Raw genomic sequence first — 13,580 nt, forward strand, 5'->3', positions numbered from 1 at the left:
GGCAGCTCTGCAGGTGGGGTCTCACCTGAGGGGGCAGAGGGGCAGAATCCCCCCCTCCCCTGCTGCCCAGGCTGTGGGATGAGCCCAGGACATGGAGGGTTTTGGGGCTGCCAGCTGAGCTCCTTTATATCCTCATAAACTCACTGCAGCTCTGAGGAAAAAGGCAATTTTTGTTCTACAAAGATTCAAAGATGCTTTAAAGTGAATTGCTTTCATGGTCCCTCTTAGTCCGTGTTTTGTCAGCTTGGTTGAGGAAATTGTGCCAAAAATTATCACTGTAAAAGGGTCATGTTTTGCCAATGGATAAATATATATATGTCTCGTTTAGCAGTCCACAAACATTTAATGACAGAATTTGGCTCTCGATTCAGAAATATTTTTCATCCAGTAATGCCTTCACAGAAAGTCAAACATTTTTGTTTTCAGCCTTCCCACCAAGAAACTTGACTCCATTTCATCCCCTGGATCTGGTTTGGTGCCCTTCCTGCCCCACTGAGGGTGTTTCTGCCCATCTGCTTCTTGTCAACACCGAATTTGGGCAGGTGCCACTTCTCATAATTGCTTTTTTTCTCCGTGTTTTTCTAACATTGCTTGGCAAAGTTACTGTAGTTTGGAGATTTGTCATCCTTTCAGGAGGAGAACTTGATGGGGAGTGATTAAAGAGTTTTTCTCCTTTGCTATTTTCTCTCTTTTGCTATTTGATACCAACTGGAGTTTTAGATTTTTGTGGATTTGCAGGCTGTAAGACTGAGGAGGTTTGAGAGATAAAAGAAACCCCAAAAAAACACTTTTTCTCCGTTTTATTTGTTTTAAAGGGAGAAATGGAAATCAAAGGAACTGAGAAATGGCTTTAAGTACTTTTTCTTATTCCAGTTCTGAGTGCTTATCTCTGGATAATAATGCTGGACCTTGGAGCAGACCCTGGAGATGGCACATTTACTGGGAGAAAATGGGAGAAAAAGAGCCAGTTCTGGTGCCAGTGGGAGAGCCTGGAGCTCCTGGTCCCTGTGTCAGGTCACACACAGTGATGTGGAAACAACACAGACAGTGCTTTTCCTTTCCCCCTCCTTTGTGAGCTGCCAAAATGCTGTTTTTAGCACTGGACCATGGAGATATTTAACCAGGATAATTTGAATTCAAGAGCCTTGGCTCCTCACTGGGGTTCAGCCAAAGGTTTAAAGTGCTGTGTCAGTGCCTGCCCAGGGATTAGCCCTAAAGCCTTGTGACTATGGATATTTTTGACATTAAAGGTGATATTTAATAACACTCCCAAAATGGACCAACCCATGGCTCAAAGGTGGTGGAAGAGGAGAGAATAAGTGCTCTGCCAAACACTCTGCTCCCTTTAACACCCTGATAAGCCTCTCTTAAACCAAAATTTGCAGGATTTTCTCATAGGGAAGTTAATCCCTCTCCTCTCTGCTCTTCATTAAAGTGAAAGACTTGGCTTTTACAATAATCAAGTTATCCTTGTGTGTCTGAGTTACTGCTTAGGATGAGTCTGAGTACCTGCACCTTTCATTGCTCTAAACTATCTCTGGGCTTGGTCACAAGTCAGCCCTACAGTTGTTTTCAGGTTAATTCTTTTGTCTTAGAAGATTAACACTTTATTCCAAAGGAAGGTGAAGTTCTGGAGGTGTGTGAAAACCCCTGGGTCATGAGCCCCAAAGCTGTGTTTATTTATGGTTTAAGTCACCATCTGCTTCCTGGAGCCCCAGGTCCTGTCCCAGTGAGGACCTCAAAATGCTCATACCTTGTGCCCCCAAAACTGAGCCAATTTCCTCTGAATCCAGTTTTGGTGGTGAACTTTCATTAAGCAGGTTTAATGACAGGCAAACCCCTTCCCTCCTTTCTTTTATTGAAATGAAGCTTTTATGCCTTAAAAAAAAAATTGTTTGGATCCCCTATGACCCTGTTGGAGTTTTGTCCACCTTTTGTCTTTATATTTCTGCCATGTTTTATTTTAATGCCTGGCAATCTCTGTATAAATAATAGCTGGTTTTTTTCTGCCATGTTTATTTCTCTTGGGGATAAGATTAGTCAGATTCCTGCTTTCCTGTACTTAAGGGGATGCAAGAGAAGATTCCTTACTCTTCAGCTGGAAGGTTTTGGTTCTTTAAATAGATTGTTGAATTCTGGAAATCACTTGTCTGGGAGATGGCACTGCCTGTGTATTTGTAGAGGAAGAGTTCTTGAGTCACTTGGAGAAAAGAGAATAAAAGCAAACTGCTCCCAGATTGTCTAATATGCCTCCCTTAAAGAGCTCTGTCCCTGAAAGTGCACCTGCACCTGTAGGATGTTATTTAACAGTGCTAGAGAGATATTTCTGCCTCTTTCTTCTTTCTCTTTTTCTTCATGCTTCCCTTTCCCAAGGTTCTCCATTGCACTGGTGTCCCTTTCCCTCCTGTGTCACGACAGCCCAAGTTGACAGCCTCAGATTTATAGTCAAGTGTCACACTGTGCTGTTCTAGTCTTAGGAGGGTGATTACTTCAGATCTTTAACATAAAAACCCGAATATGGAGCAAGTGAGGGACATTCCTTGTCAATGCCTTCATATCAAAGCCTGTGCCGTGAAAGGCAAGATGCTGTTCCAGTGTTTGATGGACTAAAGCTGAGGATTTCACTGCCAGACCAGGGTCACCTCAGCTCTCTCTGTCATCTGGTTGCTCAGGGATCTGCCTTTGAGCAGCTGCATGAAAGAAAACTTTGTCCACTGTGAATTTTGTCCTTGTAGGTGTTGGTGTGTTACAGTTCAGGGATGCTTTGGGTAAGGATTTTACCTCTTCAGAGTGTGTCACCAGAATGCAGTAAAATAGTTGTAGAATCATGGAATGGTTTGGGTTGGAAGGGACCTTAAAGATCATCCCATTCCACCCCCTGCCATGCATAGGGACACCTTCCACTATCCCAGGTTGCTCCAAGCCCTGTCCAGCCTGGCTTTGGACACTTCCAGGGATGGGGCAGCCACAGCTTCTCTGGGCAACCTGTGCCAGGGCCTCACCAACCCTCAGAGGGAACAATTTCATCCCAATATCTCATCTAAATCTCTTTTAGCTTAAAACTCTTCCCTCTACCCATGTAAAAATTCCCTCTCCCTCTTTTTTTAGGGACTCCCTTTTCAGTACTGAAAGTCTGGTTTAGTTCTCCATCATCTCATGACAGAGGTTTACTTATGTTTCCAAAATTTCAAATACAAGCTTTAATCTTCACCAGTTTGACAATATTTAATCCTTTAACTGATTGATTCTCTTTTTTTTCCCTTCCCACAGGCTGTCCCAAGAATTATGGTTCAGTCAGCCAGTGTGGATACCAGTGCTGCCAGGATAAGACAGGTAAGCACATCCCAGGATGTGATGAGGGAATTTTTTACATTCACCTTCCAGAGGTGGCAGAAGCAACTCCTGCATCAGCTGCTTAAAACCTGTTGCACTTCTGCTGTTGCCTCACAGTGAAATGCAGGGAGTATTGCTGAAATTTTTTAGGTCCTGTTAAAATCTCCCCTTCTGTTGTTGGTTACACTTTTATACTGAAAAGAGTTAGCAGTTAATTAGCTAAAATTTAGCTGCTTTGCTGCTTTAAAGGCTAAATTTCTAGGCTCTGACACTGTCCATAAACAGAACATGTCTGTTTTTCCAAGTGTGGAGTTAATTCTCGATTTTACCATGATAAAATGTGGAAAAAGTACTCTTGCTAAGATGGAGAGAAAATAGAGCCTGTGATCTCCCACTTTTCAGCAGAACTTCAGTCTCATGAAGTTCTCTCTCAGCTTCCTCCCACTGGGCTTTTATTGTCTTAAAAAATTGTGTGTTATCTGAAGGGAAAACCCAAAGGGAGAGCAGGGCTCCCAAGTCCATGTAGACACCACCCTGGCCATAGAAGAGCTAAAAATGTCTTTAATATGCAGGAATATTTTTTAAAAAACCCTTTCTGTATTACATTTCACTTAGCAATAGCCAGCCTTTGGTTCTGAAATTCCTGTAATCCAATCAAATCCCTCTTTCTCCAAATGCTGCTTACACTTCCAGTGGAAAAGACATTTGAGAATAAGAGGAAAATCCTGTAGTTTGGGACACTTAACCACTATAAAAATCACAATATTTTGAATAATAAACAACAATGCCCACCTGAGACAGGGTATGTCCAAATCTGCCATCCTCCAACCTCTCTTTTCCCCCCCCCTCCAGTCTCCTCCCTCCCAAAGAGATTTAGAGACATCCTAATCTTTTAGAGTACATGTGCTGGCAAAAGATATTGATCTATCAGATTTAGTAAACTTTACAGCCAAGAAATACATCACTGAAATGGGCTGTTAATCTCATGAGGGGCAGTTAATTTCATACTCTGGAAGTGCGTGGTGCCGGCAGCGTTGAGGTGGGAATGGCATTTGGAAACAGGGACATAAATGACAGTTTAGGGGGAGAGAGGTGATTTATCAATCTGGAGAATTAAGCCAAATAACTGTGAGAGACTTATAGATCATGGCTGGTTCCCATTCCATATAAATCCTGCTGTTCAAACAGCAAATGACCGTTCCTGTAATATAAATAATTTCTCAGTAAATATTGGGGGACGTATTTCTTGGGGTTGACACTTCTCTTATTAATGGAAGGAATGAGCTGACAGTCCTCCCAGGTTTGCAGAGCTGACTTGGGATCAGCTTCCATCTTCTGCAGGTTGCAGCTGCACGGGGATTTAGAGAAGCTGAAGGCCTTGGGACTTCCCACAGGTCTTGTAAGTGTGCTTTTAGCCCACGTTCCCTCTGCTCTTTGTTTCAGATGAACCAAGAGGAAGCAGGGAAACAGCCATTCCAAACCACGGTGCAGGCGCCCGAGGTGGACAAGAGCCCGGAAAAGACACCCCAAGTGCCTTTGCAGCAGCCCCCGGGAGATTCCCAAGCCCAGGACTCCCAGGAGGGGCCTCCAAGCCCTCTGAGTGAAGCCTCCAGTGGGTACTTCTCCCACAGTGTGTCCACAGCCACCCTCTCGGAGGCCCTCGCAGCGGGAAGCGACGCTGGGGCTCAGCCAGGGGGTCAAATCCCTGCAGGGAGTGACTTCCCAGCTCCCGTGGTGGCTCAGGTCTCCTCTGACATTCCAGGACACTCGGACGGTGCTTCCGAGAGCTGTTTTGGTACAAAGAGGGAGAGCCCACCCGCCTTCAGCCTTCAAAGCGCTCACCCAAGACCCAGAGACGGCCCTGAGGTGAATGGAAACGGTTTGAAATCAAAACCTTGCACATCTCCCGGGACTCCGAGCGAGCAGGGACACGATGCCTCTGTGGCCACTGATGCAAAACCCTTTCTCTCTACCTCCACTCCAAAGAAGGAGTCGTTGTCCAAACAATCAGCGGAGTCAGCAGGACAAGCTAGGAAAAAAGAAGGGGCTTCTGGGGCTTCGGAAGGTTGGGGGTTTCCCAAGCCACAGGTTCATCCTGACCAGTTGTCCCAACCTGGCACTGCAACCTCCCCCTTCAAAATCCAGAAAGTCAAGACGTCGGAGCTGAAGTCCTTCACAAGCATGTTGGGGTCAGATCCCACATGTTCCCTAAACACAGAAGAGCAGCGAGAAGGAGGGAAGAGCGCGGCCGCTTCCCGTGGGCTGAACCACAACGGATCAGAGACGGAAGAGGAAAAGCTGGAGGTGATTTCCGACTCCGAAGACGCCAATGAAATTCCCGAGTGGCTGAAAGAGGGAGAATATGTCACAGTTGGCACCAATAAGACAGGCATTGTTAGATATGTCGGGCCCACAGACTTCCAGGAGGGAACGTGGGTTGGTGTCGAACTGGATTTGCCTTCAGGTAAAGTGTTTTCTGGAGCAGGTGGGAAGCAGCCGGTGTGTCCATGCTGGCAGTGCTCATCCCAAGGCTGCTTTTTTGGGGTGGGGGGTTCATTACCCACTGCTGGGGGGATTTTGAGAAGGGAAATATAAAAGGTTTTCCCTGCTGTAACCTTCTTCCAAACCAGCTCTCACTTCCAGCCTCTTCTACCCAAACCATTCTATGGTTCACTACCCTCACTGTCCCTTTTCAGTCATTTCTTTGGCTTCTTGCAGTGGAAGTAGGAACCAGGATTGCTTTTCCATGCAGTTTTGGAAGTTTGTGTCCATAGAATTCCCTTCTGGGTTTCTACTCTGAGGATGAAGGTGTCCAAACACAGCAGGAGTTGTGGGATTTAACTGAGCAAAGGGACTTTTAGGCTAAATGAGTTGCAAAGTCTCTTAATAGGTATTAAGAGATAATAGGTCTCTTAATAATCTATTTTAAAATAAGCTGTAAAATTGCAAAAGACTATTTCTGTATGTGTCTATATATATATATTTTAATATATACAAATGTATATATACACACCCCTATATGTGGGAAAACCAGTGGGAAATAATCATACACTGCCCACCAGGTCATACAGGTAATTTAAAGTTTCTTTCACCTTCTCATTTATCATCCCAGTCTGACTCTTACCTGTGCAATTGTGGAATTCCCAGAATTTAGGCTGTAATACCTGATTTTTGGAAACCAGGGTGCAGTTCCTGGGGAGGCTGTTCCTGTTCCTCTGTGCTGTTGTGGAAAAATAGTGTCTCCAGCACAAGAGGAAAGGAAGATGGTGACTGGGATTTGATTTCTGCTGGATCCCCAGGCTTCCCAACCCCTTTCCTCTGCAGGTTCCTGTCTGCTTTCCTGGCATTTTTTTTCTCCAGGAGCAGGCAGGATTTGGGAAAGACAGTGGAAAATCCAAGAGACAGGCAGCAGCTGCCTTTGATAGTGAGAGAGTTTGGGTTACCCAGGGCACGTAAAGCTCTTTATTTCCATCCTTTTAGCCAGTCTGCAGCATTCCCAGTCTGCAGCATTCCCAGTCTGCAGCATTCCCAGTCTGCAGTGCAGCTCTGTTTGGTGAATCAGCACATCCCAGAGTGCCCAAGGCTGCACATTTCCCTGGGATGGGAGCTGTTCACCCAGATAAACACTGTGTCCAGGATCCAGAGCTCCCATGAAAGGAACAGTTATCTTCCCTGTGCACGGTGTGCTCATCAAAGCTAAACTGGGCTGTTGTGTTTCCAGCTGCTTTGAGAACACCCTCCTGAGTTTGCCATCCTGGAAAGCAAACTGGAGCTCTGATCCCTTTGAAAGCTCTAGTCCTGTTTCTCAGTCCTGAATTTGTAACTTATTTAAAAAAAAAATAAAACTTATATATGTATTTACAGATTTACTTCAATTTTGGAAGGTCACCTTCCCTCCCCGTCAGGCTGCTCCAGCCCATGGTGCTAATTCCATTTGCACATCCCAAGAAGCATCAGCTTCCCTGGAAGAGTTGTGAGATTTTTGGCCTGCTGAGAACTCAACTGCTGATGTTACTGGATTTTTTTTCCCCCCTTCTGTTTCCACAAGGATTAAGACCCTGATTTGTTGGAGCTTAAATGGCTTCTGGCACATCTGGAGCTTCACTTGGGGAACACAGTCACAAAACTGGTGTCTTTGTCACACTGCAAACAGGGATAGAAGTCCAAGTCCTGGCCACATGAGGGTACATCCAATGTGGTGATGGTGATAGAAAGAAGGAAGCACCCCTCAAATAAATGGGGTGACTTTATGTCATTTAAAGAGCTGTTGGATTTTTTCCCCATTCTCTTTATGGATGGGAGTGGTCTCTGTCCTGGGGGAATTTGAGATTTTTGATTTCCTCCTGTTCTGTGGAGGGTTTATGACATGGAAACAGTGACTCTTCTCAACTACAAACATCAACTCAGAAAGCCAAATGCTCTTTTAAATGTCTTTTTCCCTTCCTTCCTGCTCCTTTGCTAATGGAACAGATTATTTACCACTTTTGGGGAAATCAAAGAATTCCTCTGAATAGCAAGTGGGGAGGGAAGGACAAGATGGAGTGTCCTGTTCTGAGTCACTGTCTCTGTGCAGTGGCTTTGCTGTTGTTCAGCAGGGAAGTTTTACCTCCGGGGTGTATTTTTAGGGAACAATCATTTCTCCTTCCAGAATGTTCTCCTTGCCTCCTCCTTGCATTTACCCAGAATAAAACCCGTTTTCTAGGAAGAAAATCCTTCCCTGTGAGGGTCCTGGCACAGGTTGCCCAGAGAAAGCTGTGGCTGCCCCATCCTTGGAAGTGTCCAAAGCCAGGTTGGACAGGGCTTGGAGCAACCTGGGATAGTGGAAGGTGTCGAGGCTGGAATGAGATGATGTTTTAGGTCCCTTCCAAGCCAAACCATTCCGTGATTCTCTGGTTCTCTTGCCACAGGGAAGAACGACGGCTCCATCGGAGGGAAGCAGTACTTCAGGTGCAACCCAGGGTACGGATTGCTGGTGAAACCGGGCAGAGTCAGAAGGGCCACGGGCCCGACGCGCCGGCGGACTAGCCGGCTATGTGGCTGCAGAGGACGCCGCTCGGGAGTACAGGCGGAGCGGCAACTTCTCCGGCTCAGCCTCCAACCTGGCCTCCCTCACAGCCCTGGCCAAGGCAGAGGGAGGATCCACTCTACGGCTGGAGAAGAGCCAGAAGAACGCGGAGAACAGGAAATCCTGGGCAAACTGAGGCAGCCCAACCCAGCGCGGCGAAGGCCGCGGGGTGCGGCCGGCGGAGCCGACGGCTCCGGGAAGAGAAAACCGACCTACCCGAACTCCCAGTTGATGGCAAACACTAATGAAGGGTTTCTTCTCTCTGCTTTGGGTGATTGACACGATAATTCCTTGCCTTGTCATGGTGCTGGATCTCCATCCCTCGTTTCCTGTTACAAATCGTGGCGCTCCGGGGGGTGACCGATGACGGCCGGTGACGGCGCGTGGCGGTGGGTGGGTGTGACCTCCCTGTCTTCCAACTTCCAGAGGTAAATTGTTCAGGTCGTGGCGTGGCTTCCCAGCAGCTACAAAACACCCCCCTCGGTGTACAGGGCGATTCCAAAAAGCCTCCCCAGAACAACAGTTCCTTTCCAGTTCCGTAGGAGCTGCGTCTCTGTGGCGGAATCCACAGTGGAAGGGCGAAGTTGGGATGATTCCAGACAGGCAGGGAAGTGAACAGAGAACTTTTTGGGAAATAAAGAGCCCTCAGACCCCTTATATTTAAAAAAGCCCATGGGTTTTGTGAGTGGAACCAGTGCCTGTGTGGGTTACTGTCCCATTGTCCCACTCTCCTGTGGAAATCGGCACAGTCTTTCCGCCTGGTTTGGTGGGAATGGGAGAAGACCCATGACGTGCTCTGTAATATTTTTGATCCATTTAATGTGCACTCTCACCGTGCCAGGATCCCCTCTCACTTTCCCTAGAGTGGCAGGACCCTCCCCTTGGTTCTTCCCAGTGGGCCAAGAGGATTTTTGCAGAGATATCAGCACTCAAGTGCTTCCATGTTCCCACCCAACCTTTGGAGACCCTTGAAATTTTACCAGTCAAGCAAAGCAGGGGATCTCTGTCCTCATAATGGGATTAATCCAGTCTATTTATTTTTATTTATTCTTTTAAAACACAAAATGTTTGCGCTTTACAATCATCCGCAGAGGAACCTCTCCCAGCACCATCCCGAGCGCCGGTCCAAAGAGGAGGTGCCTCCGTCGCCAGCTCATCCCCAAAACCCAGCTCCCTCTTTAAAGTGGGAGTTTTTATAAAAACTTGATTTTATTTGTGGTAACTGTGGCTGGTTTTTAACTGCCTGTGGCACAGGTGACGTCCGTAGGTGTGTCCATACCTGTGCACAGATCAACCTGCACACACTGATTTTCCAACAGATCATGGAAAAGCCACAGATTTTACTATTCTGAGCTGTTTGTGTCTTGTTTAGTCATCCTGGGGGGACTGGAGAGCTTGAGCAATAGATGTTTTAGCTGTGTGGGGACTATTTAGGACGTTAAATCAATGATTAAACTCTAATGTCGATCCAACCGCTGCCCGTGGGTATCCAAGTGCCTTAAACCATCTGGTTCCGAGGTCCAAGGGAAAGCTACATTGTCATCAGAGGAGATAGGGATGCTCAGAGAAGGAGCTAATTATGCTGATTTACTGTAATTAATATCATTTATGCAGAAGGAATAAAATTAAAATAGAAGCTAATCTGTAGCTGAAATAAGTGAGCTGGGTTCCGATGCAGCCTGCATAGGACTTCCAGGGATTTGTGTATCCTTCCAGCTTGGTGTAACTACTTTTCAGTGTTTCCTAAATCTTCCTCAAGAAATCTTAATATAAAATGTACAGAGCAGCTTTTAAAGATATTTTTTAGTGTACAGTTTTTCCCTCCTTTTCCTTTGCACGAAGCTCCTGTGCATCCAAGCCACGAACGGCAGGAATTTGGGAGTAAAGAATTCAGATGCTAAAATCCCGGGTTTTAAAATTAAAACTGGTTTTATAGATGCAACTCTGGGGGTCTGATGAGTCTTGCTGGTGAAAGACCACCCTCTAATGAATTCAATGCCTCTTAAACACTGCCTGGTCAGTTCTCTGAACTCCCCCCTGACCACGTTTCTGATGCACTTTGTTCCGATGGGCTGCTGGAAGTAGCTGACGTGAAACAACCCCTCCCCTGTAGTTGTGTGGGTTTAGTCTCAGCATTTCAGTTACTGGATTTAGGGGTGTCTTTAAAACTCCTCCATGTTTGCCTGGTGTCCCCTTTGGGGGAGGTATGAAGGGAAGAACCTGCCCAAGTCCTGTCTGTGAACCCGGGAGTTCCGTGGGACCCACGGAAAGGTGTCCAGGTTGCAGGAGGGAAGGGCCCGAGCAAAGGCAGCTGGGTTAATATTTCACTGGCTTTACTGCCCACTATAAATTCCTCTGGCCTGTTTGTGCCCCAGCTCCGACCACGTGAGGACATATTTTGGTGTTTGCACATCTGGGGCACGTGGTTGGAGGCTGCACCCGACTGCTCCAGGCTGGATTGCCTTCCTCCTGCCCTCTATCATGTTACAGAACCATGGAGAGGGGTGTGAAGGATGGTTTAACAGACCATCCTTGCTGCCTCCTCTGAGATAACTTGTCCTGGAAGCAAAAGTCTTCAGTAGGGCTGAGATGTTTCCAGGCATCAGTGGGTGATGAGCAGGAGCGGCTCTGCCACCAGAGCCCTCAGTGCCTTTGTGGAGGGAGAGTCTCAGAGCTCTCTTGGGTTTCACCATCTTCTTGGGCTTCTGAAACTAAACCTCTCCTCAAATTCCACCCTAAAGTCACCCCGATGCAGCACAAGAAAGCCAAACTCATCAAATTCAGCCATGAGGATGTTCCTGGAGGACTTCCCTGACTCCCTCCTGCTCCCCCACAGCTTTCCTGGGCACACAAGGTTTCTCCTAAAGATATTTTCCAAGATTTTGGCATGGTGAGTGCACATTCCTCTGCTCAAAGCCATCTGTTATTTCACACCAGCTAAGCCAACTAACCAGAAACACAGTTAAAAAACCATCATGAAGGTAATAATACATATTTTTTATTGTTAACATTAGAAAATCTCTACTCTCAGCCTAAAGGAGGAGGTGCTCTTAACTGGAAGCGCCCAGCACTGAGGCTGCTGTGTGAATAGCTATGCATATTTTCCAAGATTTTCATGCACTTTATACAGGGAAGGAGAATATTTAATGCAGGAGAGTGTAATTTGTTGTGAGTGTCTCATCTCTGGTGTCTCCTTGGGGGTTCCATCTTGGCTGTGTCCCGGAACTGCGGGGTCTCGGATTCTGGTGTGGAAAATTGTTGGTGGGTTGGAAAGGCACCATCCATTCCTGTGTCCACAGGGGGGTCCTCTCCTCCCCACGTGGGTCCCTTCTTCCCCATGGGATGTGAGGTGTCATAAACGAGGCCTCTCAGAGGGACTTTTTGGGGTTTTTTTCCAAACCAAGGCTTGTTCCTGTGTTATGTTCAGCTCTTGAGGTTTTTTGATCTCTGTGTCCAAAATCCTGCCTGTTTTCTCCAAGGGCCTTGGCTCTCTGGTGGCTGATGATGTGGTTTAGTTGAGGAAAACTGATGGAAACAGATTCTGTGTGGAAACGCCTCCCGAGTCCTTAAGCAGAGTTCTGTCCGTGGTTGAGGTGGAAGCTCCTGGGAAGTGGGATATTCAACCCCCCTGTGCTCTCCTACAAACCAAGAACCCCCTCGTTCCCACCCAGTGGTGAATCCCTGTAGGAACAGAGCCTGGGTGTTGCACATCCCAGCTGGTGCCCTCTCGGAGCTGCCAGAGCTGTGTCCGTGTCGGTGCCCGTGTTGTCCTTCCACTGGCACCGCCAGTTCTTTGCACAAGACGTTGTTTCCCAGTGCCTTATCCCTGGAGCAGCAGCCAGAGGGGAGGGGCTGGGTGGTCTCCCAGCCTTGGACTGCCTGGATTTTAGGGAAGGACGGTGGCGATAGGGAACGGTGCAGGCTGGTCACACTACACGGCACCCTGAGCTGGGGTCATGAATAAGTGTCTTGTTCCTCCATCTCCTCTCTTTTTCTGCCCTCTCCACCTTCCTCCTAACCCAGGGACCGCTGGGGTTCCCTGCAGCCCCCACCCATGTCCCTTGTCCCCCCAGGGGAGCCGGTCCCAGCTCGTGTGTCCGTGTCCGTGTCGGGGGTCTGTACATACCAAGGGGTCACTGCCACTGAGGGGGGGGCTCTGTGTACTTTAAATGAGCTGAAATCCAAAGAGACTTTGTAATGAGCTGTAAAGTTTTTAATTGTATCTGTACAAAACTAAATGACTGTAATATTGTATTATATACGTGCGATGCCGCCTGCAGGACCTGAATAAACGTCTTCTTTAGAGCTGGGAAGTCTGTGCTTTGTTGGGCCAGTCTGTGTCACCAAAGTGTTTAGAATCAGGGATAGTTTAGGTAGGAAAAGTCCTCCAAGATGCAGTTCAGCTATTCCCAGGCCACCACTGAGCCATTCCCCAGGTGCCGCATCCACAAGGATTTTAAATCCCTCCAGGAACGGGGACTCCACCCTTGGGCAGCTGTGCCAGGGCTGGACAACCCTTTCCATGAAGAAATTTTTCCTCATATCCGTGGGGACAGCTGCAGGGGAGGAGGTTGCTGCTTCAGGGAACTTCCAGAACCAACCCCGTGGGTCAAAAAGGCCTTGGGGTGACAAGTCCCCTCTTCAATATTCCAGGGCACTGAGATGATCTTAAAACCCCTCCCTGGGGCACATTATTCCCTTTCTCGTTGGCACCATTTTTCTCCCGAATACAGCTTCGTGTTGGAAACACTTGGCAGGGTTTGACTGTGATTTTTTTTCTCGAGGGGTGGTTTTATTTTATCTTGGCTCTTTTTTTAGGCAACAAACACCGCGTTGATCCCACCATCCCCACTGGAAGTCGGGGAGCAAAGAAGTATTTTTATCGGCGTTGTCTTGCAATCAGCACACGAAAACACAGCTTTTTTTTTTTTCTCCCTTTAAAGCCACTTCCCTTTAATGTTTTACCTTCTGAAATTTAAAAAAAAAAAAAAAACACAGAAAAAAAACACTTTTTGGCTGAAACACAGGAGCTGTTTGAAGTGGCATCACTTTGTTCAAACCCTGCTCTTCCTGGAAGGTGGTTGTAACACCTTCCCTGTGCTGCCACGTTCTGTTCTTCAGCCAAAGCTGGTTTGAAAAGGCACCGATCAAAACAAGCAGGAAAATAATATTTAAAAAAAAA

The 13,580-nt window shown here is 47.1% G+C and overlaps 1 protein-coding gene across 1 annotated transcript in view; it reads left to right on the forward strand.

Moving 5' to 3' along the window:
* KIF13B (kinesin family member 13B) overlaps positions 1-10,340 on the forward strand; it is a 125,759-nt gene extending 115,419 nt beyond the window's left edge. The window contains 4 exon segments of the mRNA XM_018085534.3: positions 3,271-3,333; positions 4,777-5,797; positions 8,241-8,359; positions 8,361-10,340. Coding sequence (XP_017941023.2) covers positions 3,271-3,333; positions 4,777-5,797; positions 8,241-8,359; positions 8,361-8,534 — 1,377 coding nt within the window. The 3' untranslated portion in view covers positions 8,535-10,340.
* Positions 10,341-13,580: the final 3,240 nt, after the last annotated feature.

Source organism: Manacus vitellinus, unplaced genomic scaffold, assembly GCF_001715985.3.
Source record: "Manacus vitellinus isolate BGI_N305 unplaced genomic scaffold, ASM171598v3 scaffold_82_pilon, whole genome shotgun sequence".
Classification (NCBI taxonomy): domain Eukaryota; kingdom Metazoa; phylum Chordata; class Aves; order Passeriformes; family Pipridae; genus Manacus; species Manacus vitellinus.